Source organism: Peromyscus leucopus, chromosome 18 (assembly GCF_004664715.2).
Source record: "Peromyscus leucopus breed LL Stock chromosome 18, UCI_PerLeu_2.1, whole genome shotgun sequence".
Classification (NCBI taxonomy): Eukaryota; Metazoa; Chordata; class Mammalia; order Rodentia; family Cricetidae; genus Peromyscus; species Peromyscus leucopus.
The window spans coordinates 13,898,773-13,926,013 of NC_051078.1; the positions used below are offsets into that span (position 1 = coordinate 13,898,773).

Genomic DNA, 27,241 nt, shown 5'->3' on the forward strand with positions numbered 1-27,241 from the left:
AGTGTCCTTTAATATCTTATGGAATAATGTCACTTGGTTTTCTGATGTTTCCTGACTGTTGAACTATTTGCTGTTTCATGTGAATTATGTTGAATTACTATTTACACATGTCTGACTTACGTGTTGATTTTTGCAGATTAAAAATTAAGAATAGTTCAATTGTAAAGCAATTGCCTAGTAAGAGCAAAGCCTTGGATTCAGTCACTAGTATTGTGGGACATTTGGGTGTAATATTTGATAGTTTCATTGCAGAAACTGTACAACTATGACTGTGGCTATGCAGTGAAAGCCGAATGTGGTAGGAAATGGGAATAAATATGGTGATGAAGGGTTTCCTTGAGAACATGTGAAGATTTAAACGGAAATCTGAAATTGAGCTTATGTAGACAATGAATAACAAAGAAATCTCTGCCAGCTCGCAGTTAAGAGCATTGAGAGGACCTGCTCTACTCCCAGCCCTCACAGGGCAGCTCACAACAGTCTTAACTCCTCTTCCAGGAAACCTCGGGCCTTCTTTTGTCCTTCTTGGCACTGCATGCCTGTGGTGCACAGACATACATGCAGGCAAAACACCTGTACCCGTAAAAATAAGTTTTTAAAAAACAAGAAATGTGTGTCCTCCAAGACTACTGTAATTTTAAAATTGGAATTAGTATATCCATGTTACCCAGGGGCTCACATATGCTAATTACTATTCCAATATAGCTATTGTCACAGAAGCAGCAGAATGTTTTTCTTCATGAAACTTTCAGTGTTAAATTAATAACTAATAAAATAGGCAAACAAAGAACTTGAACTCAAAAGCAGTGCAAATACGCTTGTGTCCTGCCTTTTAGCAAGAATGTCTCAAAGACCTCACTTCCTCACCTATAGAATGGTGGTAGCAGTGCAGTGGGTTACTTCTTTCTTATTGCAAACAGTACAGGCAGACCATGTAAACTTTAAAAGTATAGATACGTAGATCAGAACAACTCAGATCTTGTTAGGACTAATTCACTGCTAGGATTTCCAATTTGATACTTCAGACATTTTCATCACAATTCAATAGAATGATTTAAGTTTCTGAAAGCATGGTGACATCTTCCATCAGAATGTGTGTGAGAACTTTTAGTGTTGGTATGCCTTTAAGAATACCAGCTCATATGTCTTGGCAAATAGACCCAAGAAGTTGATTGTTTTGCTGTGACAGAAGGCCTCAGGAGAAGTGATGTAAGGAAGGGAGGTTTTATTTTGACTTACAGTTCAAGGGGAATGGTTCTGTCATGACAGGGAGGGTTTATCAATCAGCAGGAGCCAGTGGGTTGAGGGTAGAGGTTGGCAGCTGATCATAGCAGTCTACAATCAGGAAGTAAGCAGAGTGAACAGGAAGTGGGACCTGGCCATAAAACCTCAAGGCTTACTCCCAGTGACTCACTTCCTCTAGCAAGGCTCCCACACAGTGCCATCATTTGAGGACTAAGGGCTTACACAGTTGAGCATGTAGCAGACAATTCATTTCAGACCAAAACAATGTACATATATTAAAGTGTTTCTAAACATAAACACATAGACTTACACACACTGAGTGATGTGTCTTTCCCATATAGCTAGTGACCATTTGTAGTTTTTATATTACTTAATGTTTGTGCTTTTTCATAGTTCTCTGTTGATGTGGTCTTGAGCTCTTCTTTTACAAGTATTTCCTCAAAATTTCCTCTATGGTTTTTATATTACTGAGGTATTTATCATTTTTATTAAAAATGATCCCTCAACATTTTCTTTTTAAAAATAAGTAGTGCATGAAACATAAAAATTGTGTATATTAAGGGAATATCATATGATCTTTTAATGGCTACGTTGTATAATGATTAAATCGGGTTAAATTGTCTGCAAACAGTTCCGTTATTGTGTGGCTTTTTGTTTGTTTTCATGTGAGCTGAGGATTGAACCCAGAGCCTTGCACATGCCAGACAAGTGCTCTACCACTGAGCCACATTCCCATCCCCAGGGATTTTTCTTTAAATGTTTTCTGGTTTTGGATTATACTTAGAACAGTCTATAGGAGTTTCCTGTTTTGTCTCAGAACTTGATTTACAACTTATGCCCATTAGGAACCTATTCTGGTTTAAGGTGGTAAATAACTTTTTTTTTTTTTTTTTTTAATCTCTGTGGTGCTATCCAGTATGTATAAGTACATCATGGGTCAGAGAACCTTTTTCTTGAAAAGCAAGGTAGTAACTTGGCTCTGTAGACTAAGAGGCAGAATGAAGGATGCTACATAACCATAATGTAAAAATCACTCTTAGTCATTTATCCTACAGAATAAGCAGGGTGCTGGATTTTGCTCATGAATGATAATTTGCTTATCTCTGAGTTTTAGAATATTTGCTAATATTTTGATTGAAATGGTCCCTTTAGTATATAAAAGTTTCCAATGCTCTAGAGCATGTTTTTCAAATCCCACTGAGTCTCCATCAAGACTCCAACAGTTTGACTTACTTTGACTTGATGAGCATTTTACTGTCTTGGATAAAGTCTTCTCCCTCCCTTTTATGAGAGTGTGTGTGTCCTTAGTGCACAATGGTACTAACTTCAACACCAGTAGTGACTTCCTTTCAGAAGGATGGCTGGGAATGTAGTTCAGTGGCAGAATATTGCTTTGTCTGGGCTTTTGGGAGTGATTGGTGGTGGCAGCGGGTTGTTCCTGGCAGGAGGAGTGTATTCAGGTGTTTACTTGTGGAGGCCAGAGGTCAACCCAAATATTCTTCCCCAAGAGCCATCACCTTGTGTTTTGAGAAAGTGTCTCTCACTGGGACCTGGGCTGACAGATTAGGCAGGGCTGGCTGGCCAGCAAGCTTCAGGGAGCCTCCACCACAGCACTGGGATTGGATTATAAGTGTTCCCACCATGCCCTGCTTTTCATATTCATGCTGGCACGGTTGTGCAGCAAGTCCCTTACCACCTATCTTCAGTAATAAAGAGAGCTTCATCATTGACATTTTCCATGCAGGCTTAAACTGCTCTTCGCTGTTAGACATACTGTGAATTTGTTAATAACCACCTGCTTTCTATAAAGTGCTTTAATCACTTTGGTGACTGAATGTGAGCTGTAGAAAACCTAATAAGAGTTTAAACTTTAGCTATGTGGTTTACAAGCTGTGTCCTAGGGCAGAGTAAGCCATCTGTATGCACCTCAGTTTCTCATCTGGAACATAGGAACAGTAGTATGTAGCCATTCCTACTCTCTGCTGAATTCTCTGGATTTCAAAACTCCATACTATTTGGGCCATGGAAACAGCTCAGCTGGTTAAGGTGCCTGCTGCCCATAGGCCTGACGACCCGAGTTTGAGCACACATGGTGGACAGAGAGAACTGACCTCCCACAAATTGTCCTTAGACCCCCCCCCCAATCTGGGAGTTGTGGGGTATATGCAGCCACACACATGTACATATGCACACAAAATAAATAATAAAGATGAAAATGCATAGCATTTATCACTACCTGAAAGTACCTGGTTATTGTTTAATCCACTAGAATTTAAACTTAGCAGAGGCAAGGATTTATCTCTCTAGTTAGAGCCTTGCTCTTAGAATCTGTAGTAGTTAGGAAATTATATGCTCTGTGTTCATTGAAGAGAAGGGTAGTAGATAGTGTTGAAAATTACATTTATTGGCAGATAGATTGTTAAATCTTTCAAAGCATCTTATAAACACTAATAGAGAATATGGTCTGGGTGTATACGTCAGGTTTTTTTCTTTCTTTGTTTTTAAAGTCAAGGGTCATTGTGTACCCCTGGCTGGCTTGGAACTCACTGTGTAAGTGTAAATAAAGCAGAGTATATTCAGAAGTTGGAATTAAATGTCAGGTCATTTCTAGGATTTTAAAAAATTGATTAGCAGTTGCATTATCTCTAAACAGTATTTTAATGTTAAAATGTAAAATGGAGAGAAAATGATACATCTACGAAGCATCCAGTTTCACTATCTACAAAATAATTATAAAATGTTTAGTCATCAAATTAGCATAAGGATTAAGTATTTCTTAATCTAGAATACTCCAGACTAGAAGTACCTAAACCCAATACACCACCCATTTTATTTATTTATTTATTTATTTATTTATTTATTTATTTATTTATTTATTTATTTATTTATTTATTTTTGGTTTTTCAAGACAGAGTTTCTCAGTGTAGCTTTGCGCCTTTCCTGGATCTCGCTCTGTAGCCCAGGCTGGCCTCGAACTCGCAGAGATCCGCCTGGCTCTGCCTCGCGAGTGCTGGGATTAAAGGCGTGCACCACCACCGCCCGGCAACACCACCCATTTTTAAAAAAAACTTTTACACATCATGACTGGCAATTTTTTCAGATTTTTCAGGTTTGGGGTTTGTTGTTGTTTTCTTTCTTTCTTTCTTTCTTTCTTTCTTTCTTTCTTTCTTTCTTTCTTTCTTTCTTTCTTTCTTTCTTTTTTTGTGGAGAGGGATCTTGGATTTGGAATTTGAACTACTGAAAGATGGTTAATCTGTAGGAGTAAAGTTGGTGTGTGTGTGTGTGTGTGTGTGTGTGTACACGCACCCACATGTATGTGGTTTTCAAAGTATGTTTGAGGTTGAAAAACGGTGTTTAGAGAGATCATTTGAGTGACTGTGTGGAAGTGTCCTTGCTACAGACTTGGTCCTAGTGCACAGGAGGAGCCTTTTGAGTATAAACATTGCTAGAACCAGTCCTGTGTCTGTCAATAACTTTGCACTTTAGCACTATCCAGGGATTCAGACACACACACACACACACACACACACACACACACACACACACACAAACACACACACACAGCATCCATTTTTTTCTTTTTAATAAAAGCATTTTAATCTTAGGTGTGTATTATTGAGGATTCATTATGAGGAAAATTCATTATTTTACCATTTTAAAAAGTTATCTATGTAAACTTGTTTTACTGTATCTGACTCATACACTGTCAGGTTTTGTGATTTATTACCAGTTTTATTTTTGTGTCTCTACTTTCTCCTGTTCCCTTTCTCTTTTATTCTTTTTAGTAATATCACCTCTACCTAGTCTTTGTTTCCTTTGCCTCTGTTTATTAGATTCCATTGATATCTTTTTTAAAACCACTAATTTTTAATTTTAAGTTTCTCTTTAAGTCTGTGTGTACACATACAGGAATCTGCATTCTTCCTTGGTCTCTCATTCTTTGGTCTCTCATTCTTTATGTAGATAAGATAGTCAAAAGCTAGTAAGTTTTTTTCCCAAAATAAATTAAGTAGAGGAATTATCACCATTCACTTAAGTAAATTAGATCAAACTTTAAAGGATAATTTTAAACTTCTTTTTGATATTTTTTAGAGAAATTTTATTTTAAAATTTTAATTCCATCACCAAACTATGTTAATGTTTCATAAGTTAGGTTTAATGATAGCAGATCTATTTATTGGAGAGAGTAAGCACAAGAAGTCATCACCATTGGAAAATGGAAGACTTAATGCTGTCGATAGTTACTGATTTCAAATATTACTTGTATCCACTGTTAATGAAAATAACTGGAGATGTAGTTCTGGAGCTTCTTCTACCTTGGGAGATGGATGAAAGAGGATCTTGAGTCTGAGGCCAGCCTGGATTTCATAGTGCATCCTGTTTCAAACCAACAACCAAAGTTCTAATGTGTTGATATCTCTATTAGGAAAAAGTAAAGGGGCCATTTAACAACTTCGAATAAATAATTAAGGCCACATTATTATTTCTTTGGTTGCTTCTGTAGGTTTTTATTGTGTTGTTTGGCTTGAGTGTAGAGTCCTTGAGAGATGAAGATGTTGCATAGTAAAATTTTAAACTGGGGACGTGATAAGCTACTCGGTGGTTTCATTACTCTCCAGCTAGCATAACATTTCATCTTTTCTACCTTTTACCCGCTCTGAGACTGTGATGCTGTGTCTTTCCACTTACACTGCATTACACTCCGCTGAATCTGTTTCTTGGTCTAAGATTTTATGGTTTTCTGAGAAATTCGTTTTTTTATGATGAACTTTTAGCACTTAAATACATAAGATTTTGTGGTCCTTTAATGGTAGTTGATGCTTTGCCAGGGTCCATTTTTAATTTTCACTAGGCTGTTATGTTCTTGAAATGCACTGTTTCATAATGTTAGCATTTTCAGTATGGAAAGTGATGCTGAATGCCACACGGTGGTGACGTTTACCTCCCTTCTCTTTTTGGAGGGTCTCACAGCACCTCTGCCTGATTTTGTGTCCTTCTCACTGCCTTCGTCCTCCAGTGCTGGGCCCGGCACACATGTAATGTACTTGTGTCTTTCTGGCTGGCCTCTGTGAGAAAGTACACTAGTGTCTGCCCTTCGGCATCGAGTGTTCAGAAAGTATACAGTTTTAGAAGAGTATCATTTTAAGGTGTGCATTTCAAGATATCATGTTCATTGTAAGTCGTCTAGTTATATTGGCCAGTGTCTTTTATGTGAAGCCTACGAAAGCAATTATATTCTCCATTTTATACTAATAATGGTAACAGTCATGATTCTTAACTTTTATATAGACTTTTTGTCACTAACTACAGGTTTATTAAAAAAATTATACACCTCACTCAATTTTTCATGCAGCTTGGAAATGAACTTTTAATATGTATATAAAATATTTATAGTTAATATGGTAACAATAGTGAATATAATCCCTAACAAAAGAATTTGATTGATCGTGTTTTAACCTACTTGATTGATTGTTAAAGGTTATATAGTTTAAAGTGCTAATTGTCTAGAATACACATCCTGGATGTAACAAAGAATATGTGTGTTTTACACACACACACACACACACACACACACACACACACACAGACACACATACATGAGTTGATGCTTCTTTAGGAAATTAATTCCATTGTAACTATTGATAACTTTAGAGTGGTGTGTATTCCACCCCTCTCTCTGCAGGGTCTGACGGGCGCGTGCACCCTTGACTTAAAACAGCTATCATAAGTAGTTTGTGAACTTGAGAGTAAGGCAGCGTGTCCCTGGGTGCTCAAGTTTGCCTGCTCTGGAGTCACAGGACTCCCTTGTCCTCTGGCTCTCCACTCAGCAGCCCCTTTTCTCTGTGCTCCAGCTCCACCGAAAGAGAGAGAGAGAGAGAGAGAGAGAGAGAGAGAGAGAGAGAGAGAGAGAGAGAGAGAGAGAGAGAGAGAAACGACTCCTGTAGCCAGAGTCCCTTGTTCGCAGTTCCTTGTTTATTTCCACTCGGCCACCTCCCCAGTTCCATCCGGTTCTTCAGTGATTTTCTTCCTAAAGCACCTGTTTTCTTCTTGCCATGTCCTTCATACTTTTTTTTCTTATTGTTACAGTAAGCAGCCATCTAGTTTGACATTAAAGAAGACCCTTTGGAGTCTTGCCTCAGCATTCTTTTATTTCTGATTTTTGTATCCTTCCATAGGACTAAGCTGTGTCTCCTTCCTAATCACCATTATAGTCACCACTGTTTCATGCTTTTTTTTGATTATGACGTTAACCTTACATTAACTGCATATTGTTGGCCTAAGAGATGCCTCTTATGTAGCTTCATCAAAGGTTCCACCCTACAGAAATGGACTGATTTCCTCATCTGTGGACAGAGTGGTCTTTCCTCAGGGATGGCCTGCTTCTGTTGTAGAGTTTGCTGCACCAGCTTGGGATGTAATCGCATCATTTTTTCTCTTTTCCCACTAGGTTATACACCTCTTCATGTTGTGGCCCATGTTGTGTTTAATTAAAATGTTTCGATGGTTGTATAAGGTGGAATATTGAAACACTGGCTTACATGTCCTCATTTATTCAGTTTAAATACCTGTTTTATAAATGGCACTCATGCATTTCTGTCTGTAAAGAAACAGTGTGTTCTGTGAATGTACCATGCCTTTAAATTTATATTCTGCCTGGTGATGGTAGAGCACGCCTTTAATCCCAGCACTTGGGAGGCAAAGACAGAAGGATCTCTGTGAGTTCGAGGCCAGCCTGGACTACAAAGCAGATACCAGGACACCCAGGACTGTTACACAGAGAAACCCTATCTCAAAGAAAAGAAAAAGAAAGAATTTATATTCTGCCAGGAAAATATGACATTGTTCTACTAAATTCAAAGACATTGTACAGCAATACAATCATCTGCATCACTCACTGAGAAACCATATAAATCAGATACCATGTCTTTGGTTTTGTTTGTATTTTTTACTTGTCTTTTGCTGATGTTTTCTCTTTACTTACATAGCTGTGTGACTATAAAAATCAAAAAATATTTTTACAAAGTACAAAACTGATAATAGGTTTTATTTAGAATTTGTCTTAATGTATAGTCTAAAATCAATGTCACATATACGTTTAAAAGCTTTGTGTTTTCATTAGTAGCCTAGTTTCTTTCTTTTTTAAAAAAAGTAATAGTGTTGCTATACATGAGTGTAACTTAAAAAAACACCTCATAGCATTAATTATTTCTGTTTGCACAGTTTGGTTTTATCTGGGTATGGTAGTCTTTGTAAGACATGTGGGCCATGGGTTGAGTCTTACATTGCTGTGAAGTATAGACTTGTAACTACAATGCTCTGTCTTCCTTATGCTCTAATATAATTAATTTGTTTCTAGATGCTGGCATCACCATCTACATCAGGTCAGCTGTCTCAGTTTGGGGCAAGTTTATACGGGCAACAAAGTAAGAATTTTGTACTTATTCTGGGATACTTTATATTTAAGGGAAAAAGTAAAGAACAGCCACTTCTACTGTTGTGGGTTTCCTATAGGGCTTAATAGAAGATAGTTAATTTTCAAAATTATATTTTCTTGTGTAGTAACCTCATTATGTTGGGCCTCACTAAATTTGTTATTTCTTAGATAATAGCATGTGTTGCAATTTACTTTGACATCATGTATATCTATATGTTCTTTTGCAGTGTCTGGAAAATTTTCTAAACAATTTAAAGCAGTAATTTTTTTGTTTTCAGTTAGAGAAAATTAAAGATTTTTGCCTTTGGTTGGTTTGGTTTATTGTTTAATTTGTTTAGATTTGGGCCCGTTAACACTGTAAGCCCATTATTTAGCAACTGTTTGTAAAATGATTTTCATTTAGTAGAAAGTATTAATTTACTTTGCTTTGGTTCTTCCTGATCATAACACCCAGATTTTTTCATTGTGTAACTTGTTGTTTTTTTTTTATCAAGTGCTATAATACTTTCCAAGCGCTTAGCACAGTGCCTGGCGCATAGTAAGCGCTCAATAAATGTTAGCCATTACCATCACATAAAATTGTATAAAACTCCAGATTATAAAATGTTTTGGGTTTTTTGTTTTTTTTTTCAAATTAAATTTCCAAAATGTTACATTTTAATAAGATTTCATCATCTCTGTTAGTATAAAAATCTGCTTATTTCTCATTGCTGCTGTCACCGGGGGCTGGGATAGTGTTAGAAGTCACCATCAAACAGTAGAGGAGAGTGTTGGACCCTGTCTTCAGCAGTTTCAAGTGGAAATGAGTCTGGTTTGGAGCTTTGATAAGTGTCAGAGGGTGTCACACCACTTCACCCTGGGCACCGGGTTCACAGTGGGGGGGGAGGTGTTCTGTGTAGAACAGTATTGTTTCTATCTTTTTCTTTCGTTTTTAATCTTTTATGGTTTTCCTCTTTTGCTATGAGACAGTTAGCTAATACAGAATTAGTAAAAACTAATTTCATGCTTAAACAAGAACATATTTTAAAGCCTTTTATTAAAAGCGGAGTTCCTTTTTCATCTACAAATGTTTATCCTACTTCTTGAGGTAGTTATTATAGCTCGTAATGTGTTCTTGTTAGCGTATGTACGGTGTGGCTTTTCCCCTGTCAGGAAGCCTTCCTGTAGAAATGCCTAGCTGCTTAAAGCTCTTCTATTTCAGTACTGCAACTGCATAGGCATATTTGCTTTTTAAAGCCCACAGTTTATCACAGTAGAAAGAAGATATGATAAAAGATATGTTTGGGAAAGTCAGGTTATTTCATAATGGTGATTACAGCCATCTGTCTAGACTTCGGAGGTTTTTAACCTACAAATATGATGTTGCTTTGGGGATGGACTTTGTTTGGAAGGTAGTAATGTCCTTGGCATGATAGATATATACTGACTCCAGCTTTCTTTAATTTGCTTTGTCTGGCGTGAAGGACGTGCAAAGATTGATGATTGAGCAAATGTATTTTTTTTTTTTAGAAAAAAAAAATCTTTTACTAGTTTATAAAGAAGCCATGTATGACAAACAATTTTTGTTGAATTTAGATTTATAAAATGGCTATATTTAGTAAAGTTGGTGAAGCGACATTTTGAATGCATGGCTTATCATTTTAAACTGATGTTTTAGAAAACAGTCTACCAAAAAATGAATACTGGGATAACTGTTTTAGCTCAGCGTGCAGTTATTTTCCAGGGTACACATTTGGAATTTACAGTTAGTGACAAAAGGCAGCCTAGTTGCCAGTTCCTTTTGTGAGAGACCCAGAGGGCCAAATACATCATTTAAATAGTAGGTAGTCTGAATAAACACATTGTGAAAGAAGAGAACACAAGCTACATTGTGAGACTTGAGGGGTCATGGTTTACTTGTGTATGATAAAATGTGAGGAGCTGACTTTAGTGAAGGATAGAGAGAGAAAGAATTAAAGGACTGGATTAAGAGAAACTATTTTTGTAGCATTTATTGTAATTACACATTGAGACTTGATAGAACTTAAAAGTTCTTTTCTCACCTCAGTCTATTAAGTACTACCATTAACTCTGTATTTATATTTCACAAAGTTCCTTGGTGATTTATGCTATTCATATGTAAGCTCTATCTGGGGTTTTTGTTTGTTCGTCTATGTGTCTGTGGTTTGAGACAAAGTCAGGAACTCAGATCCTCCTGCCTGTGCCTTCCATGGACTGAGTCTAGGCCTTGCACATGCTAGGCAAGCACTTTAACACTGACCCGTGTACTCCCAACTTTTTGCTTATTCTTGATTTTCTTTTTTTAAAGTTAGAGATAGAAGAAATGAAGAAGGAAAACTTTTCCTTTCCAGAACTAAAACTTGGTGAAATTAAACAGCGCGGTGACGGTCCTCTTAGAATGGACACAAGAGTGCTTGAATGTACATTTTGTCCGATTGGGGTGGAAGTGATTATATAATAAGCATATGAGGTATCCAGAAAATATTGGATTAGAGGATTGTATGATCTTAGCCCTAGAGTAATATGACTGTATCTAAATAGATGACTTCATCCAAGGGCTCATGTGGATTCTGCTCAGCAGTCGATAACTATAGTAGCCAGGAAGCATATAGTGTTCAAGCTGCATGATGTTCTCTACTTGTCTTCTAGTGTGTGCATATGTTTTGAGTCAACCTTACAGCCTTACAGCCAGTCCTTGGGCTCTGTAAAGCTGCATGCTGATTGAAATGGACAGAGCCAGGAGTCTGTTTCTTCTAGATCTTCATTGCATTGAAATGAAGTAGTTATATAGTTGGAGCAGTAAGTATTTACAGTCTTGGAAGTGGAGAACAAAGAAGCGTTATCCAGCGCCTCCTAATTGTGTATTATGTATAGGCAGTTAGTTAACTGACTGTCCTGATGGATGCATTGTAGACATATATGTCTGGATTCTGAAAGTTCTGAGGCCACTATTTAGGAAAAGAAATAAATCTTCCTAGGATTTAGACTCCTGGTTTGTGAGTGGTGGCATAGTTATCTAATTGTTCTAACTGATACTCATCTATGAACATAATTTGCTCTGTAGAACAAGAGAGCAAGATTGACATGGTTTCAGAGTGATGATGTTAACATTAAATACAGAATAGTATCTTGCAGTAGCTTCAAGAAGTGAGTTGATCATGCTGGTTGAGTGCCTGCTATACTTACCATTCTAGATAGCAGAGGTGTGTGTGTGTGTGTGTGTGTGTGTGTGTGTGTGTGTGTGTGTGTGTGTGAGAGAGAGAGAGAGAGAGAGAGAGAGAGAGAGAGAGAGCGACCATTCTCCTCTATGCTGTCTATATACTGTACAGCAGGCACACTTCTGTGGTGGGTGCTGCTGCTGTTCTTTCTTGTGTCTTAATTGTCTTCATGTTATTAGCACCTCATTTATGAGAAGCACTCAGTAAGTATTTGCTGAATTTATATTGAGGAAGATTAGATAAACTAATAGTATAAGCCAAAAATAGTTTTAGTATAAAACAATGTAGGGACTAGGAAACTTTCTGGTTGTTAATTGGTTTTAGCTAATAATAAGTGTAATCTTCCCTTTTGTGTGGAATATATATACCTCAACATTTTTCACAACTTTGCAAATTATAGATCAAAGTTGTATCATAAATTTTCCTCCATGAAATGTCTGTTTTCCAGTGGAAACGTACTTCATTACAATGTCTCATTTTTCTTCATTAAGATTGTTGGTTCCTTCAACTGTCATGGGCACATTAAAAATACAGAGAAAAAGCTAGTAAATCAGTATTTACTGTGTGTGAATCTTGACAACTCCATGAGATGTTAAGGAACTTTCAAGGTCATTTAGATGACAAGCGATGGAGCCAGAAGTTACTTTGTGTGAGTGTGCTCTGAATATGAGCTAAGAACAGTTTTGAAACCTGAAAGCTGACGTCATGACCGCAGTGAGTCATTTGCATAGAAATTACTAGTGTGGAATCTGCAGGTGCCAAGAATCTACTGAACTGTCTCCTGAAGACATTATGATAGGAGTTATTCATTCATCATGTATTTATTGAGTACTACCCTGAATGTGGTTATAGTCCAAGAGCTCAAATATAACAAAGAACAAAGTTCCCACCTTTCACGCTGCTTACTTTCAGTGGTGGGAGGAAACAGAATAAACACACAGGCAAAGGAAATACTACAGTCCTAGTAATGAGTAGTACAAAACTCAGGCCAGCTAGTGAGATGAGTGAGCAGGTCATGTTTTACATGAATCAAGCACAAAGACTGCACCATCTCTCAAGAATTAAAATTTAAGGTGGAAACCTGAATCATCTTGAGGGGACTTTCTGGGTACAAAGAAACATGGAAAATCGAATAAGTCACTTAATGACCTAGGAGCAGTGAGAAAATCAGTAGAAAGTCTTGTGAAAATTCACTGAAGAGTTCAGATAGGGCTGGAAAGAATCTCAGCGATGAAGAGCACTGGCCGCTCTGAGAGGGCTTTCAGGTTTGCCTCCCAGTGCTCATGGAACTCTGGGGCCTCCTCGGGAACCAGGCACCCACATGGCACACAGGCATGAGGAGGCAAAACTATTTCTTTCCATACACAGGAAGAAAGAATCCAGCCCATGCGACAGCTCCGTTTATAAAGGCCGAGCCTGATAACCTGAGTTCCACCCCTAGAACTTACTTGATGGAAGGAAAAAGAGACAAGTTGCCCTTTGACCTCTACATACATGTGCTTACACTTGCACACAGGATAAATGTAAATAAAAAATAGTAATTTAAATATGTTCTAAATGTACTAGCAAAAGTTTTATGGTGCCGTTTTATTTTTAACCATCACTTGGCTTTGTAGAAAGTGGACTGAATAGGGAAGGAATAAGAAGCAAGGCTTAATAGTTTCGGCAAGAAAATAGGAATTGGACTAGTGGCTGACAAGTAGGCAGACTTGGGATATTTTGGAAATACAGTTTACACAACTTACTATATACAATTTAAGAAGAGAAAATTAGCGTATTTATAAGGTTTGAGACCTATATCATCTTGTGAATGGGTCCCAGTAATCTCCGCTAGAAATTTAGGTTGAGGGAGAATACAGTTTACCCTGGGAAATGGTCCTGAGGAGCTCTCGCTGTCTAGTAGTCTCTGAGGTTCACAACAGCTGCTTGTAGCTAGTTTGGAAACCAGTTTGTCCCATCCATATTTCTCATCTGATAATGTCCTTACCTTGGGAAGACAAGGTGTCCTTGAGGTCTGTAATTTTTCCTCTTCCTTTTCTCCCCTTGTTTTGAGAGCCTGTTTCCTAGACCTCCTGAACATCAGGGATTACAGGCAGCACCATTTCCCTTGCTCCCCGGCTTGTTTCCGCACAGCTTGTCTTCTCAGACTTGGTTGTCGTGCTGTCTGTAGCCACCTGATTTTCTAACACGCTGCCACCGTCGTGTCTGCCTGCTTAAATCACGGTCATCATTGCATTCGCGTAGTCTCCAGGACACCTTCTCTAGTCCCAGGCTGTGCACAGTGATTTGCGTATGTGTCCCGTGTCCCTGTAGTGCAGAGAGAGGAAGGCATTCTTAGTGAGCGAATAAATAGTGAAGTTAGAGGGACAAATTTGAAGAGAAGAGGGGGAATGAAGGAGAGTAGACTGTTAATCATACATAAAGTACCTAAGCCATGAAGTGCTCATTAAAGTTAGAAAAACTTCATTCTCTGAGGGTCATGACCGAATTCTAAAGACTGAGTTGTGGTTTTACTTAATGCTGTAGAATAGTGGTCCCAGAAACCCTGACTGTCCCTTCTAAAAACACTAGGATGGTTTAGGGGAGAGTCTACAGCCCTGAATCCCCCAAAGTCAAAGTAAGCCACAGTCTCTACAGAACAAAGCACAGTCAGCAAAACCTATACAAAATGCAAGGAATAGTAATTGTGAAAGGACTTGGAAGTTGGAATCACAAACTGGATTGATGTCTTCCTGATTTGTTGCTTGTGGGTTTTTAAATACATTTGTTAAGTTTTATTTATGTATATGTTTGTGTGTCTATAAGTTTATGTACACCCACATGTATGAGTCCGTGGAGGCCAGAGGGTGTCAGATCCATTGGGATTGGAGTTCCTGATTGTGGGTGCCGAGAGCCCAGTTTAGGTCCTCTCCGAGATCAGCGTGTGGTCCTAGCCCTGCACCATCGCTTTAGCTGTTGCTGTGATGTTAAGAAAGCGATTCAGTGGCTGGTTTTAGTTCTTAATGTATAACTTGGTTGATCTCAGAAGCTTTCTCTGTTTGTAAATTCTTTGGATTTTATGAAGGAAATAGAATGAAATAATTTTACCTGGAAACATTATCTGCAGGGTAGGTTGTAGGTAAAGAAGCTCCACTGTGGGCTGTGTCTGTTGCTAGTTTGGGCGTAGCACTGAACTTCTCCGGAAGTCTAGACACTTGGCTATAATGAAAGGGGTCTGTTGAGGGCTTCCCTTGGGTGCCTGGATCGGGATTTGGTGCTGTAACTGGACTTCCCCTGGATTATTAATTAATACCGTGTGTCTCTAGCAAAGGGGGTTCTGTAGATGGGGCAACTTGCTGTCAGTGTTTAGGTGCTAGTTGTGAAGCGGCTCTTCAGAAATAATTTGTGGGACACTTACTTTTTCCCACTAAATACTTGGTCGGTGTACATCTTTGTATTGGGGCACATGTGTGCCGTGATGCACAACACGTTGGGGCAACTTGCAGAAGTCAGTTCTTGTCTTCTTCCCCTTGAATCCTAGAGATAGAACTCGGGTTCAGGCATTTACCCCCTGGGCCTGTCACCAGTGCCTTGGGATGCTTAAATCACTGCTTCTTAGGATTTTCTGAAAAAGGATCCATGAAGAATTTAATTCAGTATTTGTTTCTCTTGTCAAATAAGAGATAGGAATCTATTTAAAATATGTACATGGGAGTCTTTCTGAAAGAGTTGATTCAGAACTTAACCTTTTAAATTGATTTTTGTTTTTTCCATTCTTTATGTGTAAAAATTGGGGTAGAAGAAAAAATAAATATCTTCTTTATAATTGTGTAGAACAAAAAGAAGTGATAGTGTTTGTTAGGTCGTTGACTTTTTGTCACCTCCCAGACACTCATCAGTCCTCGGCCCGTGTACACTCACCTGTATTCTTACCTTCTGTAGTTCCTTATGCCACCACCAACAGCCACTGAGCTTTTCCTTTGGGATTCCTCTATTCTTGCCCTGATATTTCGGAGATAATTTTGTGTTATTATTTGTAATTAAAAGATTAAATTTTCTCTCCCTCCCTACTTGTACCTATCCAGTTAGACATAGTTTGACTCAAGTATCTCATATATAATAACTTAGTATACTTTGTTTCCTAAAAGTAAATCTCCGTATGCTTTTACTCAGTGCTATTAGTTTGTTTTAAAGAGCTTCCATTTTTAAGTCAAACTTCAAATAACCCTATTAAGTGTTTAAGAATTGGTAATGTTTGTACTATGTATCCTTTTCTTTTCACATTTCATAAATATTTCACCAAAATGAATAAAATGTGTTAGACTTATTAGCTGTGTTTAACCAAGATGAATTTGGATGTGAAAGTCAAGTATATTTTCTTCAGATTGTCTTCCTCGACCAGTCACCATAAATTAGTTAGAATTGGCCAGTGTTTAATTGACTAAAAAACCTTACCCATCATTGTTTTCTTGGCCAGATTTTTTTGTCAATATTCAGATTATGTACAATATTTAAAGCATTTCTAAAATTAGGCATTTTTCTTATACAGAACAGACAGAAAAATACATAGAGAAAGTTTCTGTAGCAAAAAAAGTTTTTTGTAGAGCCTACTGATTTCTTTAAAGAGGCCAGCAAGATAATAAATTTTGGAGGATATATGACTTCCCGGGAGTGATGAGTGTAAGAAGGACGAGAAGGAAGATGAACTGAAGAGAAAATGGACAAGCATTAAGAAGAATGAGAAGAGAATGGAAGAGGAGAGAAGAGATAGGACATAGAGGAAGGATGGGTGGGTGGATACGTAGACGGTTAATAGATATCCCACAGGTAGGAACACACCCCGGAGGAGGCTGGAGGAAGAATAGATGACAGGTGTTAGTGGGCACTCACATTGCCAACACCGTGGTCTCTGCCTTGTATAGTACTGTCATTCAAGAACACTAGGAGCTAAAGAGATCCAAATTCTAGCCCTAGTTCTTTGTGTTGCCTTGGAGAAGTCAGTTAACTTATCTGGGGATCAGATTTCTTATCTGTAAAATGTAGACACAGTGGGTGATCTTTAAGATCTAAAAGTGTGTAACTTTGGCGATGAGTAACTGGCAAATACACTCTTGTTGGACATTTTCTTCTAGAGCTGACTTTAAGACACTGTTTAGGCATAGAGATTAAGCACCTGAGGTTAGGAGCCTTTTCTGTCTTACCCATTACTGTTCCCTAGCAGATTGTATAGTATTGGCCACACAGTAGGCACCCAGGAAATGTGTGTTAGGAAAATTGACTGTATGGATGGTTTCTTCTGGGAACCACTCACAGGACCTTTAGGAAAACTGTGATTGAGGGAGGGAAAAAAACTGATTTCTTGGGGAGGTATCTTGAGTAGGCTGATTTTTAATCTCTCTTCTTCCTTATTTTGTCCTGGACTTAGAGAAAATGACAGTAGGCTGTAGCATTATTAAGGTCACATAACACAGTGTAAAATAGAGTGACAATCCTATATACACTCTAGGTTAGTTCCCTTTCTAGTGTCTTAGAGAAATTCTGAGGTTGACAGCTTTCAAGCAGCTATCAGTGGAATCTCTGTGAGCACTTTGGTATGCCAAAAGACACATTTTACAAAGGCGTTTTAGAGAAAGGACCCTATGTGAAAGGTATAGACAGAGGGAAAGTACAGTGTGTGTCGAAGTCTATTTATGTGAAAGCATAGACTCATCTTCAGGTCTTTGAAATGCTTAGGTCCAAAACAGAAACAGTAAAGAAAAAGATCATCTTAAATCCCCACCAGTAAAGTCATTGTTTGCTGATCAGTTATGTCTTTTTCCTTTCATTTAGCTTCAAGTTTAAAATAAGTTTGATTGACCAATGTGCAATATTCAACAAGCTGGAAACAGCACTAGAAACCTGAGGGTCAGCAGCTGGAGGGAAGAGGAGGCATTCCTAGACAGATAGGATGGCAGCAGAATGGTCCTGAACACCTTGAGACAAAAGGGAGGGAGATAAACACGTATAGAGCATTAAGTCTCCATTTCAAAACTCAAAATAATTTATATTTTATGCCATCTATCTGAAAATGGTTAATGAGTGTGTCAGACATTTAAAAAATAAATTTGTCCAACTTGATTAATATTTTTGAATTTTGTATCTGAATGGCAAACCTCAGTAGTAGTCTTAAAAAGTTCACCCATGCAGCATGTCTATTCCTCTCTATGGTCCCAGATGTGCTGGAGAATATAGGGTCCTTAAACTTTGAGTGATTTTTTTAAATCACTTCAATTTTTTAATCATACCTATATCAAATCGTTTTTTTAACAATTGCAAAATATTTTATGTTGGGTTTATAAATATTGTAATGTTAAGAAATATGTAATAATAATAGATTTTTCTCTAAAATGAATTTACAAAGAATAATATAAAATTTAAGATACTATGATAAAGTGGGAATGATTGTCTTTTCTGTGTACATTAATTGTAAATTAAAACAAAACACACAAGATTGCAGAATTTCTTAAAGGCATATTTGCATGTGCCAGTTTCACAAATATGCCCATAATGAATTTGAGAACAGTTTGTATTATGTAACATCTCATTTGTTAGAATTATTAACATAGTTTATTGTAAAATAGTAATATGAAAAACTACAAAAAGATAGTTAAAATATTAAATTTTAGACTAGAACTTTTGTTGAAAATCAGAGTCCATTTACAGTGAGTTGAATATTAGGTCATTTTAAAATGTTTTAGATTGCCAACTCCAGAAGATGGATACCAATTTCATTCCCGATGGCAATGAATTTCCTTCTTCTGAATTTTCTTATTAGGTGCACTAGGCCTTCCAATGAGGGGGATGAGCAACAATACCCCTCAGTTAAATCGCAGCTTATCACAAGGCACTCAGTTACCGAGCCACGTCACGCCAACAACAGGGGTACCAACAATGTCACTTCACACGCCTCCATCTCCAAGCAGGTATTTATTAATGGACCAGAATATTCAGAATGTATTTTTGTAGAGTAAACAAGCTTTTAATTTTTTAATATGATAATTAATTACTTGATTTTCTGGTTCAGTGCCTTGCACTAAGAAAACAATTCCTATGCTTATTTTATTTCATTGCAAAGTGATAATAAGTATAGTGTAGCATTTTGATCTTGAAGCTATGTGCTAGTTTTCATCTGAAGGGATCAAGGTTTAATCACCTCCTGGGGAGCTTATACAAAAACTATATAGCTCTTCCTCAATGGTGTTCAATTGAAAATGACTCCCCAGATAACTGTATTCTTTGTTTGCTCCCTTATCACACATCTATTGCTTAATTAGAGTAAAATAAAACAGATAACATAAATTATATATATTATTAATATCAAGAAAATAGAATGACAGGAATTTTGAATGAAATTATTTGAAGTATATATATATATGGAAAACATTTATAATTATCTCTTAGTTGTCGCAATAGTTCTCATCTATGATGACCCCTTTTTTAGTTCCACTATAAAATTAGGAATACAACTGAAATGTGTATTTGGAATTCTAGGGGTTAGAGCAATTGATTATTTATAGAGAATTTTAATGAGTGATTATAGAGAGCTTATTTAGTGTAATGGACTTCTTTTTCAGGGGTATTTTGCCTATGAATCCTAGGAATATGATGAACCACTCCCAGGTTGGTCAGGGCATTGGAATTCCTAGCAGGACAAATAGCATGAGCAGTTCAGGGTTAGGTAGCCCCAACAGAAGCTCGCCGAGCATAATATGTATGCCAAAGCAGCAGCCTTCTCGACAGCCTTTTACTGTGAACAGGTAAGATGTTTATTGATACTGCATAATTGTCTTTGGGGGTACCCTCAGGTTTGCCTTTTCATAGCCAACACTGTGTTTCTGAGCTGTGGCTCCTGTCTCCCAGGTGTGTTCCATTGTGTATTTGTGAGCTAATCTGTTCCCCTTCACAGTCCTTATCCCGCCCCAAACTCGGAACATGTTCTTAGAAAGACGTTATTAGTTTACAAAGCATGTTAAATCTTCTTGTTGATGGTAGTATCAGAAAGGGAATGTTCTTGGGTTGTCACCAGGCAAACTTTTACTGGTTTGCCCTTCCATTCATTATTAAGTTAAATTTATCTACTTGTGTACTATTCTGGCTTTATGAACATGGAGGAAGACATGCTTGATTATTACTGCCATGCTTTAGTTATGCATTGCTTAGATGCCCACTGAGCTTAAGGAAAGACTTCACAATTAGGTTTAGACCATTTCAAAACAGTGCTCTTTTAAATTTTGTGTCTAGAGTTTCAAAACAAAACAAAAAGCTGGAGTGGTTTTTCCTTCCCTTCTGTGCTGTTCCTTGCATGTGCTGGACAAACAAGGACAGTGAGTCATGTTGCTAGTGTGTTGAGGTGGTTTGGGTAACGCAAGAGTGATTTCTGAAATGTACGGCTTTCTTGCAAAAGCAGTATAGAAGTTTGAGTCACGTGTCACAGGATGCTTATACTTCCTAATTTTTATGAAACGCTATTGAGTGAAAGAAAAGACCTTCATGTAGTTGTTTCCCCACATCCATCTCAATCAGTTTCTTCTATCCACTGTCACATCTGCACTAAAATGGGTGCTTAGCAGGCTTCCTGTTCAACCTTGATCTCAGAAACGCCACTCGTTCTGTGCAGGTTCTGCGCATCTACGTTTTTAAGAAATCATTGCAGTGGGTTGTTACAGCTCTTATCTTTCCGATAGCTTCTTAACTGTATTGCTTGGGCTTTATTTCATCTTTCTGCATTCTTGTTCATTGGATATATTTTTAAATTTAAAGTTTTGCTTTAACTTTTTTTTCACATTTTAATTATTTGGAAAGTATTTTGTGTAAAAGTGACACTGTAATAAAACTTTTAATCTCTGCTTATGAGTGCTCCTGATATTTCTATGAAATGGCTTCACCTGAATACTGAATCCGTGTTTGAGGTACTATACAACCAGAAGCTCTAGCATAATAGGAAACAGTGTTTATTTGGACTCACCTTCTCTGCCCTGGAATGTTGGTCCACTAGCTGCACAGCTTATCCGAAAGTGGCTAGTTCTACAGACGTAGGCAGAAAAGTTACAGCTGTCATTTTCAAATGCTTAGCCCTGCTCTCCACTGGCATATTGACCTAACAGAAGACTGTGAAATGAGAAAGATACATAGTTTCTTTCTAGAACCATTATTAATCCTTACTGACATCCTTAGTTATTTGGCCTTTTTCTAAATGCAGTTTCTTTTTGTTTGTTTGTTTGTTTTGTCCTGCTAAGGTCTGTACAGAAAGAAAAGGGGGTTATTTGTAATTATTTGCAGAAATTGAGTTGTACATTAATTCAAAATTGGGAGTACTATAGAAAGATTTTTTTTCTGTTGTGTAGATGAAAACTAACCTAAATATAGATGAAATGATGTGTTTTAGAACACTGAATTCAATTTTTGAAAAGTTCCTGGTCAGTTTAATTCAGGTTAAATGCAAAAGTGAGTAAGACATGGCCTCATAGTTGGGAAGGACAGAGGTTGTGAAGAGAAGACTTAACTCTGAAAAGCAAGCTTCACCAGTCAGGAAAGAGAAAGAGAGGTGTGGGCACGGGGTGGGCGTGATCTTCACATCACCTGCATTCTGAGATAGGTGCATTTACCCAGAAAGGGAGCACACTAAGGACAGAAAGTGGTAGGTACCCTTAATCTCTGTTCTGCAACATTCATAAGTAAGTTTCTTCTCTTGTTTTTAAAACTAACTTATTTAAACTGTTTGGTTCTTTCTTGTTCATTGAAGAGTTTTAGAGAAGTTTTTGAATAAAAATGAAGATTATACTCTCAAATTAGCATTGGTTTTAAAATATATTGTTATTTTATATGAGGAGACCAAAAGTATATACTCTGTTTTTCTTCATCTCTAAGTTAGTGTTCTTACTGTATATCTAAAATTATTTTCTATGTACCCAGTATGTCTGGATTTGGAATGAACAGGAATCAGGCATTTGGAATGAATAACTCCTTATCAAGTAACATTTTTAATGGAACAGGTAAGCTTACTCTGGAGCTAGTACCCTACTAAAAGTATAGTAGAGTTCTGAAATACAAGCAGTTTAATATACTGGTCTCTAAACATTAACAGGATTGGACTGTTTGAAATAGTAGAATTTATTTAGTGAAAAACTGCCAGGGATAGGACTCAGCTCAACAGTAGAGAGCAATTTAAATGGGCCCACACAACCCCAGCTGGGTCTTGTAATGTAGTATTTTGTGTTGTAACATCAATTTTTTTTTTTTAATATCTAAAGAGAGTAATACTAATTCAGTCTGTATTTGTGCCTCAGAGTCTTGATTTGGTTTTTGTTTTTTTCTTCAAAACTTTTCCTATCCTTGGCCCTGTCAGTGAGAACAAGAGTGTAGACTGAGTTGGGCGGCAAGGCATTTCTGATTGTAGAGGCTCAGACTAAAGAGAGTCTGCCATTTTTAAAATAGCTTTCATAAAAATTTTCACATTTAACCCTTACAAATTTTGACCCAGTATTATTTGTAAGATTGAGCTACCTGGAAACTAATTTGACTATTGGCCAAAAAACAAAAACAAAAACAAAAACACACAACTGAAGTCTGTTGATTTCTTTTCCCAACTGTTCAGACAGAAGACAGCAGGGAGTGGTGTTGCCGATGCTTTGCTCTGTCGTCCTCTGTTGATGAGAAGATGAGGGATGCTGCTGTAACTGTAGGGCAGAATTAAATAGGGTTCCTGGGTGGACTGGAGGTGAAGGGGGCAGGTGACGAGCAGTCTGGGAGGTAGAACATGCAGCAGACACGAGAGGACACCTGGCAGGAAGGAAGCATTCATGTTTGGTAGCTGTAGGCTTTTGACTTCTGAGTGTTGAGATGATTTGTTGAACAGCAGAACTGGATCAACCAAGATTAAAACCAGTGAAAGAAATGGAAGATTCTAAGCATTTAAATATAGTTTTCTGGGTATAATTTTAAAATACATCAACTTTGTAGTTCTTACAACAAAGTTGTATATTCCGTTGCTTTTAAAGTGTACACTTTTTCATACTTCCAATGTAAAATTATTGTGAAAGGCTACTCACATTGTAACTGAATGATATTTTTATATGCTGCTATGAAGTTTGAGAATTTTTAAATTTGTAGGTTTTATACTGAGTGGAAAAATTATTTGTGAGACTTTCCCTAAGTGTACATTTGGGAAATTATAAATTGCTTGTTAAATTATATTCTCACCTAATACATGACCATTTTAAATTGAACAAGACTTAAGGATGTATATTTAAAGTTATTTTTTACTTGGAGAAAATTATAATTAATAATCATAATTTGAGAGATATTACTTTATAAATTAAAACAGTAAAGATTTTCATTTCTTTGCTTTATCCATATTGTATCTTAAATAAAATTCATAAATGTTTTAAATAATTTGTATGAAATAGCTTTTCTTTACCCTTGTAGTTTTAAATTATCACCTTCCTTGGTGTGTTAATAAAAAGTCTTTTTTTTTTTTAAATCAGCAAAGTTAATCTTAGGACAGATAATAGTTGAGATTCTTTTAAATGTAAAATTTTGAGAAAAATAAAAGTTAATTGGAAAATGCCCCAAAAACTATAATGCTTATAAAACAAGGAGAAACATAGGTTAAAGAAAAATTATAGTATAGGGTAAATTGTAGGTAAAAAATTAAGTGATTCAAAATTAGAATACTAGATTAAGAACATTAAAAGTTGAGAGAAAACAATTAAAATAAGCAAAATAGGGAAATTAGGTTAAATGATTATTTCTAATGGTAGCAGTCTAATTCAAAATGAATAAAATCTTTATTCAGTATATTTATTGAGCGCCTACTGTGTAACAGGTAATATAAACTCTAGGTTTTGGTCATTCCTGTATTTCCCACATGCTCCTGAGACATAGGAGGAGTCCATTCTTGCAAATAGCTAACATACACATACATGAGAACACATTTTTATCTCAGACTAATAGTGTACAAGACAGAAGTCCTCAGGGGTTCTCTGTCCACTTTCCCTCAGAGTCTTTCTGGACATATGTAAGAAATAATGTCATCATCCTATCTTATTGTTGAAGTGCAAAGTAATCCAGATATAGCCCCATCCATCCAATTTCAATGAAAAGAGCAGTTATATCTAAACAGTCTACTTCTTGTTCCCTAACAAGCTGTAATTTTTTTCTTTCTTTTTTGGGGGTGGTGGGGCACGGGGTTTCGAGGCAGGGTTTCTCTGTGTAGCCCTGGCTGTCCTGGGACTCACTTTGTAGACCAGGTTGGCCTTGAACTCACAGAGATTCACCTGCCTCTGCCTCCCGAGTGCTGGGGTTAATGTGCAACCCCACTCTTTATTCTGTATCTTAAGTCTCTAGGATTGGGTATCTTAAGGTACTGGCTGCATATTGCTTTCCTCACTTACTAGGAAATTCCACGTCACAGAATCAGTCCACAGTATCTTACCACTGTTAGATACCGGTTGTACCACTCTGCATTATTAAAAAGAAGACACTGTTGTTGCTAATTATATTTTGGTTTTTATAATCTCATTTTAAATGTTTATGGAATCAATAATAAGTATCATTTCTTATTGTTTAGATGGCAGTGAAAATGTGACAGGATTGGACCTTTCAGATTTTCCAGCATTAGCTGACCGAAATAGAAGGGAAGGAAGTGGTAACCCAACCCCATTAATAAACCCTTTGGCTGGAAGAGCACCTTACGGTAATTAAGATTTTTAGTGATGGCCAAATGAAGGTTACAGTCATGTGTAAAACACATGCATGTCTCTGTGTGTGTTCATACATGTTTATGTTATCAAATCAGGCTAGTGTTATTTTGTCTGAATTCATATTTGAAAACTTTTTCCCCATATATATCGATGATAACAAAGTCCAATGGTAAAATTTTGTGCAGAAACCTATATTGCTATTCAGAAGTTATTTCTTCGGTTCTCCATGCTTTAATTTGCTATAAGTGATTCTTTGTATAGTTTGGTTCATTAGCTGACCTCACAGTTTTGAAGAGAATATCTCCCTGGTGATTGATAATGACAGTGCATTGAGGTCTTTCCTAGATTCCCACTGTTGACACTGAGCCTGGATAATTCTTTTCAGAAAGTGAGTGGTGTGAGAGCATCTTGTTTATATAGAATATTTAGTATGTTTCTAGCTTTAGCTTACCACATGTTAGCACCGTCCATTGTGACCCATATTTCTAGAAATTAGCAAATGTCCTCTTGAGAAGATTGTCCCTTTTGATAACCAGTGCTTATGATTTTGTATTTTTATAGATTCTTGACCATCATTAATACCCCTAATTATTCTCTTCTACAGTCTCTAGGAAGTTAAGATGTTTGGCTAGTAGAGCTGCATAAAACTGTTAGGGGAGAACCATATGCTAGTCAGACTTAAGATTTAGGCATAAAATAGTTTGTGATATCAAGGTAGCCCTACTGTTTCTATGACATTATTGTTTCTTGGGGGTAAGACCTGTAGGAGACCAGTACAAGTCAGTAATTAGATGGGTTAATTCATCAGCTATTTTAAAAATAGAACTCATATTTTCTTCATTACAATCAAGGATTTCGATTTCTGTACTTCCTGAATATGAATACAAATAACGTGTGAAGGGAAAATCTTTATAGATCACATTTTAAAGCTTCCAAATCTGTTTTGCCAAAATAACAAAGTGTGCCCTGCCCTGGAAGTTGAGTACCTAGCTACCTGGTTCTCAGTTCAGACGCTAATGTTTTTAACCTTTCCTCATAGGTCCTTTTTTTCATCCCTTTAAACATTCCCGTTGCTCTCCTTGGACCATCTCTAGTTTCTCCATTTCGTTCTTGAATTGTGGAGCCCCAAACTGGATTTTGTTCTCCAATAAGGGCCTGACTAATGACAAGTATAGTGGGAAGATTATTTCCCAGTTCTTGCATGTTTTACATCTGTAACATGGCGTCCAAGAAAATGAGAAATAAAGTGGAATTGTTTTATAATTGGTTGCAATTTGCTCACTCTGTAAGTCACTTTTAAGTAGAATACTGACATTTTTTAAAATTTTTTATTGTGTTCATTTTCATTTGACAGCTAACATGTTTATGGCATCTAGTCAGATATTTAAAGCTAGCCTGTTAGCCAACATTTTGGATAATATTACCAATATCAAATCCTATTTTAAGCACCTATATAACATTAGATCAGAATTGCAGGATAACTACTTGTTTTCCTTGTATTGTTTTATATGTTGATTTTTTTCATCAGTAAATCAAAATTTCATTCTTTATCATTATCCTGAGTGCTAATTTTGAATTATCATTTCACATGCTTTAAAGAAAACTTTGGTATATTATCATGAGCAAAGTTAACTTTTTGTATAACTTGTATGACAGTATTATAGATCCAATTATAATTTTCTGGATTATTTTCGTTACATAGTTGGAATGGTAACAAAACCTGCAAATGAGCAATCCCAGGACTTCTCAATACACAATGAAGACTTTCCAGCATTACCTGGTTCCAGCTATAAAGACCCAACGTCAAGTAATGATGACAGCAAATCTGTAAGTAGCTGAGAATCGTGATGTGAGGGTAGTTTCCTCCCCTCTAGACTTGTCTACGTTAACAATCACTAGATACTCCTACGGAACTGTTGATTTTGAACACTGTTAATAATCTAACTTCTGAAAAATATGGAAAGCTTTGTAACTAGAAGATAGCCTATTTTTTCCTATTTCATATAGGTTTGCAAATTTCTGTTGAACTTGTCAGTTAATTTAGACTTTTATTGTAGTCCCTGTCAGCTGGATCCCATGAAGTTTGATAATATAGACTTCTAAGGAGCTGTGTTTTTCTTGAGTAAGTTTTCTCCTTGAAGAATCTTTATACACATTTTTACACCTGTGTTGATTCAGCCAACTCAGCTTCTTCCTGATTTAACAAGGGTGTTGATTTCTTCTACCATTCACTGCAAGTAGCTTTTTTTTTGTATGTGTGATGGGGTATTAATAAGCAAAATGGTAAAGAAGATTGTTGGGTAAGAATTGAAATGTGTGAATTTTAAAAGTTTATACATTCCTAGTTTATCTCAGAGGTTGTTTGGTAGTATTTTAAGTGCTGTGGTAGATGTAGTTCCTCTTTTATGTAGATGTATTAAAAGTGTTCGCTAAAGTGTGTGTCCCCAGAGCATAAAAACCCTGAGAAAGAAAAGGGTACTTTCTATGTTTCCCCACCCCTGTGCTCTCTGATCTGAGATTTCAAAAATAAAAACCCCTCATTTTTTCTAGATTTCTTATCCTTTAAACATTTATGTGTAGACACAGTATTTATTTGGTTACCATGAGGCAGTTTTGGGAACATA

General features: G+C 36.8%; 1 protein-coding gene and 1 long non-coding RNA gene across 16 annotated transcripts in view; one reads left to right on the forward strand and one right to left on the reverse strand.

Moving 5' to 3' along the window:
* Positions 1–27,241, forward strand: part of Cnot2 (CCR4-NOT transcription complex subunit 2) — a 104,248-nt gene that overhangs the window by 62,550 nt on the left and 14,457 nt on the right. For 11 of the 13 annotated variants that reach the window (XM_028877944.1, XM_028877946.2, XM_028877947.2 and 8 more), the window contains 6 exons: positions 8,603–8,669; positions 18,692–18,839; positions 19,491–19,673; positions 21,829–21,908; positions 24,485–24,610; positions 26,320–26,444. In XM_028877944.1, the coding sequence (XP_028733777.1) occupies positions 8,603–8,669; positions 18,692–18,839; positions 19,491–19,673; positions 21,829–21,908; positions 24,485–24,610; positions 26,320–26,444 (729 nt within the window). The remainder of the gene's footprint in view (positions 1–8,602; positions 8,670–18,691; positions 18,840–19,490; positions 19,674–21,828; positions 21,909–24,484; positions 24,611–26,319; positions 26,445–27,241) is intronic. The other 2 variants (XM_028877954.2, XM_028877955.1) reach the window with 2 other exon arrangements.
* On the reverse strand, positions 13,595–17,037 carry LOC119086194. Of its 3 annotated transcripts, none has more exons than XR_005089423.1 (3): positions 16,768–17,037; positions 15,296–15,879; positions 13,595–14,205 (listed from the first exon to the last, which is right to left on the reverse strand). It is a non-coding gene; the product is annotated as an uncharacterized LOC119086194 (long non-coding RNA). The 3 variants fall into 3 exon arrangements; XR_005089422.1 differs by having other exon boundaries at positions 16,717–17,037; XR_005089421.1 differs by lacking the exon at positions 16,768–17,037 and having other exon boundaries at positions 15,296–15,948.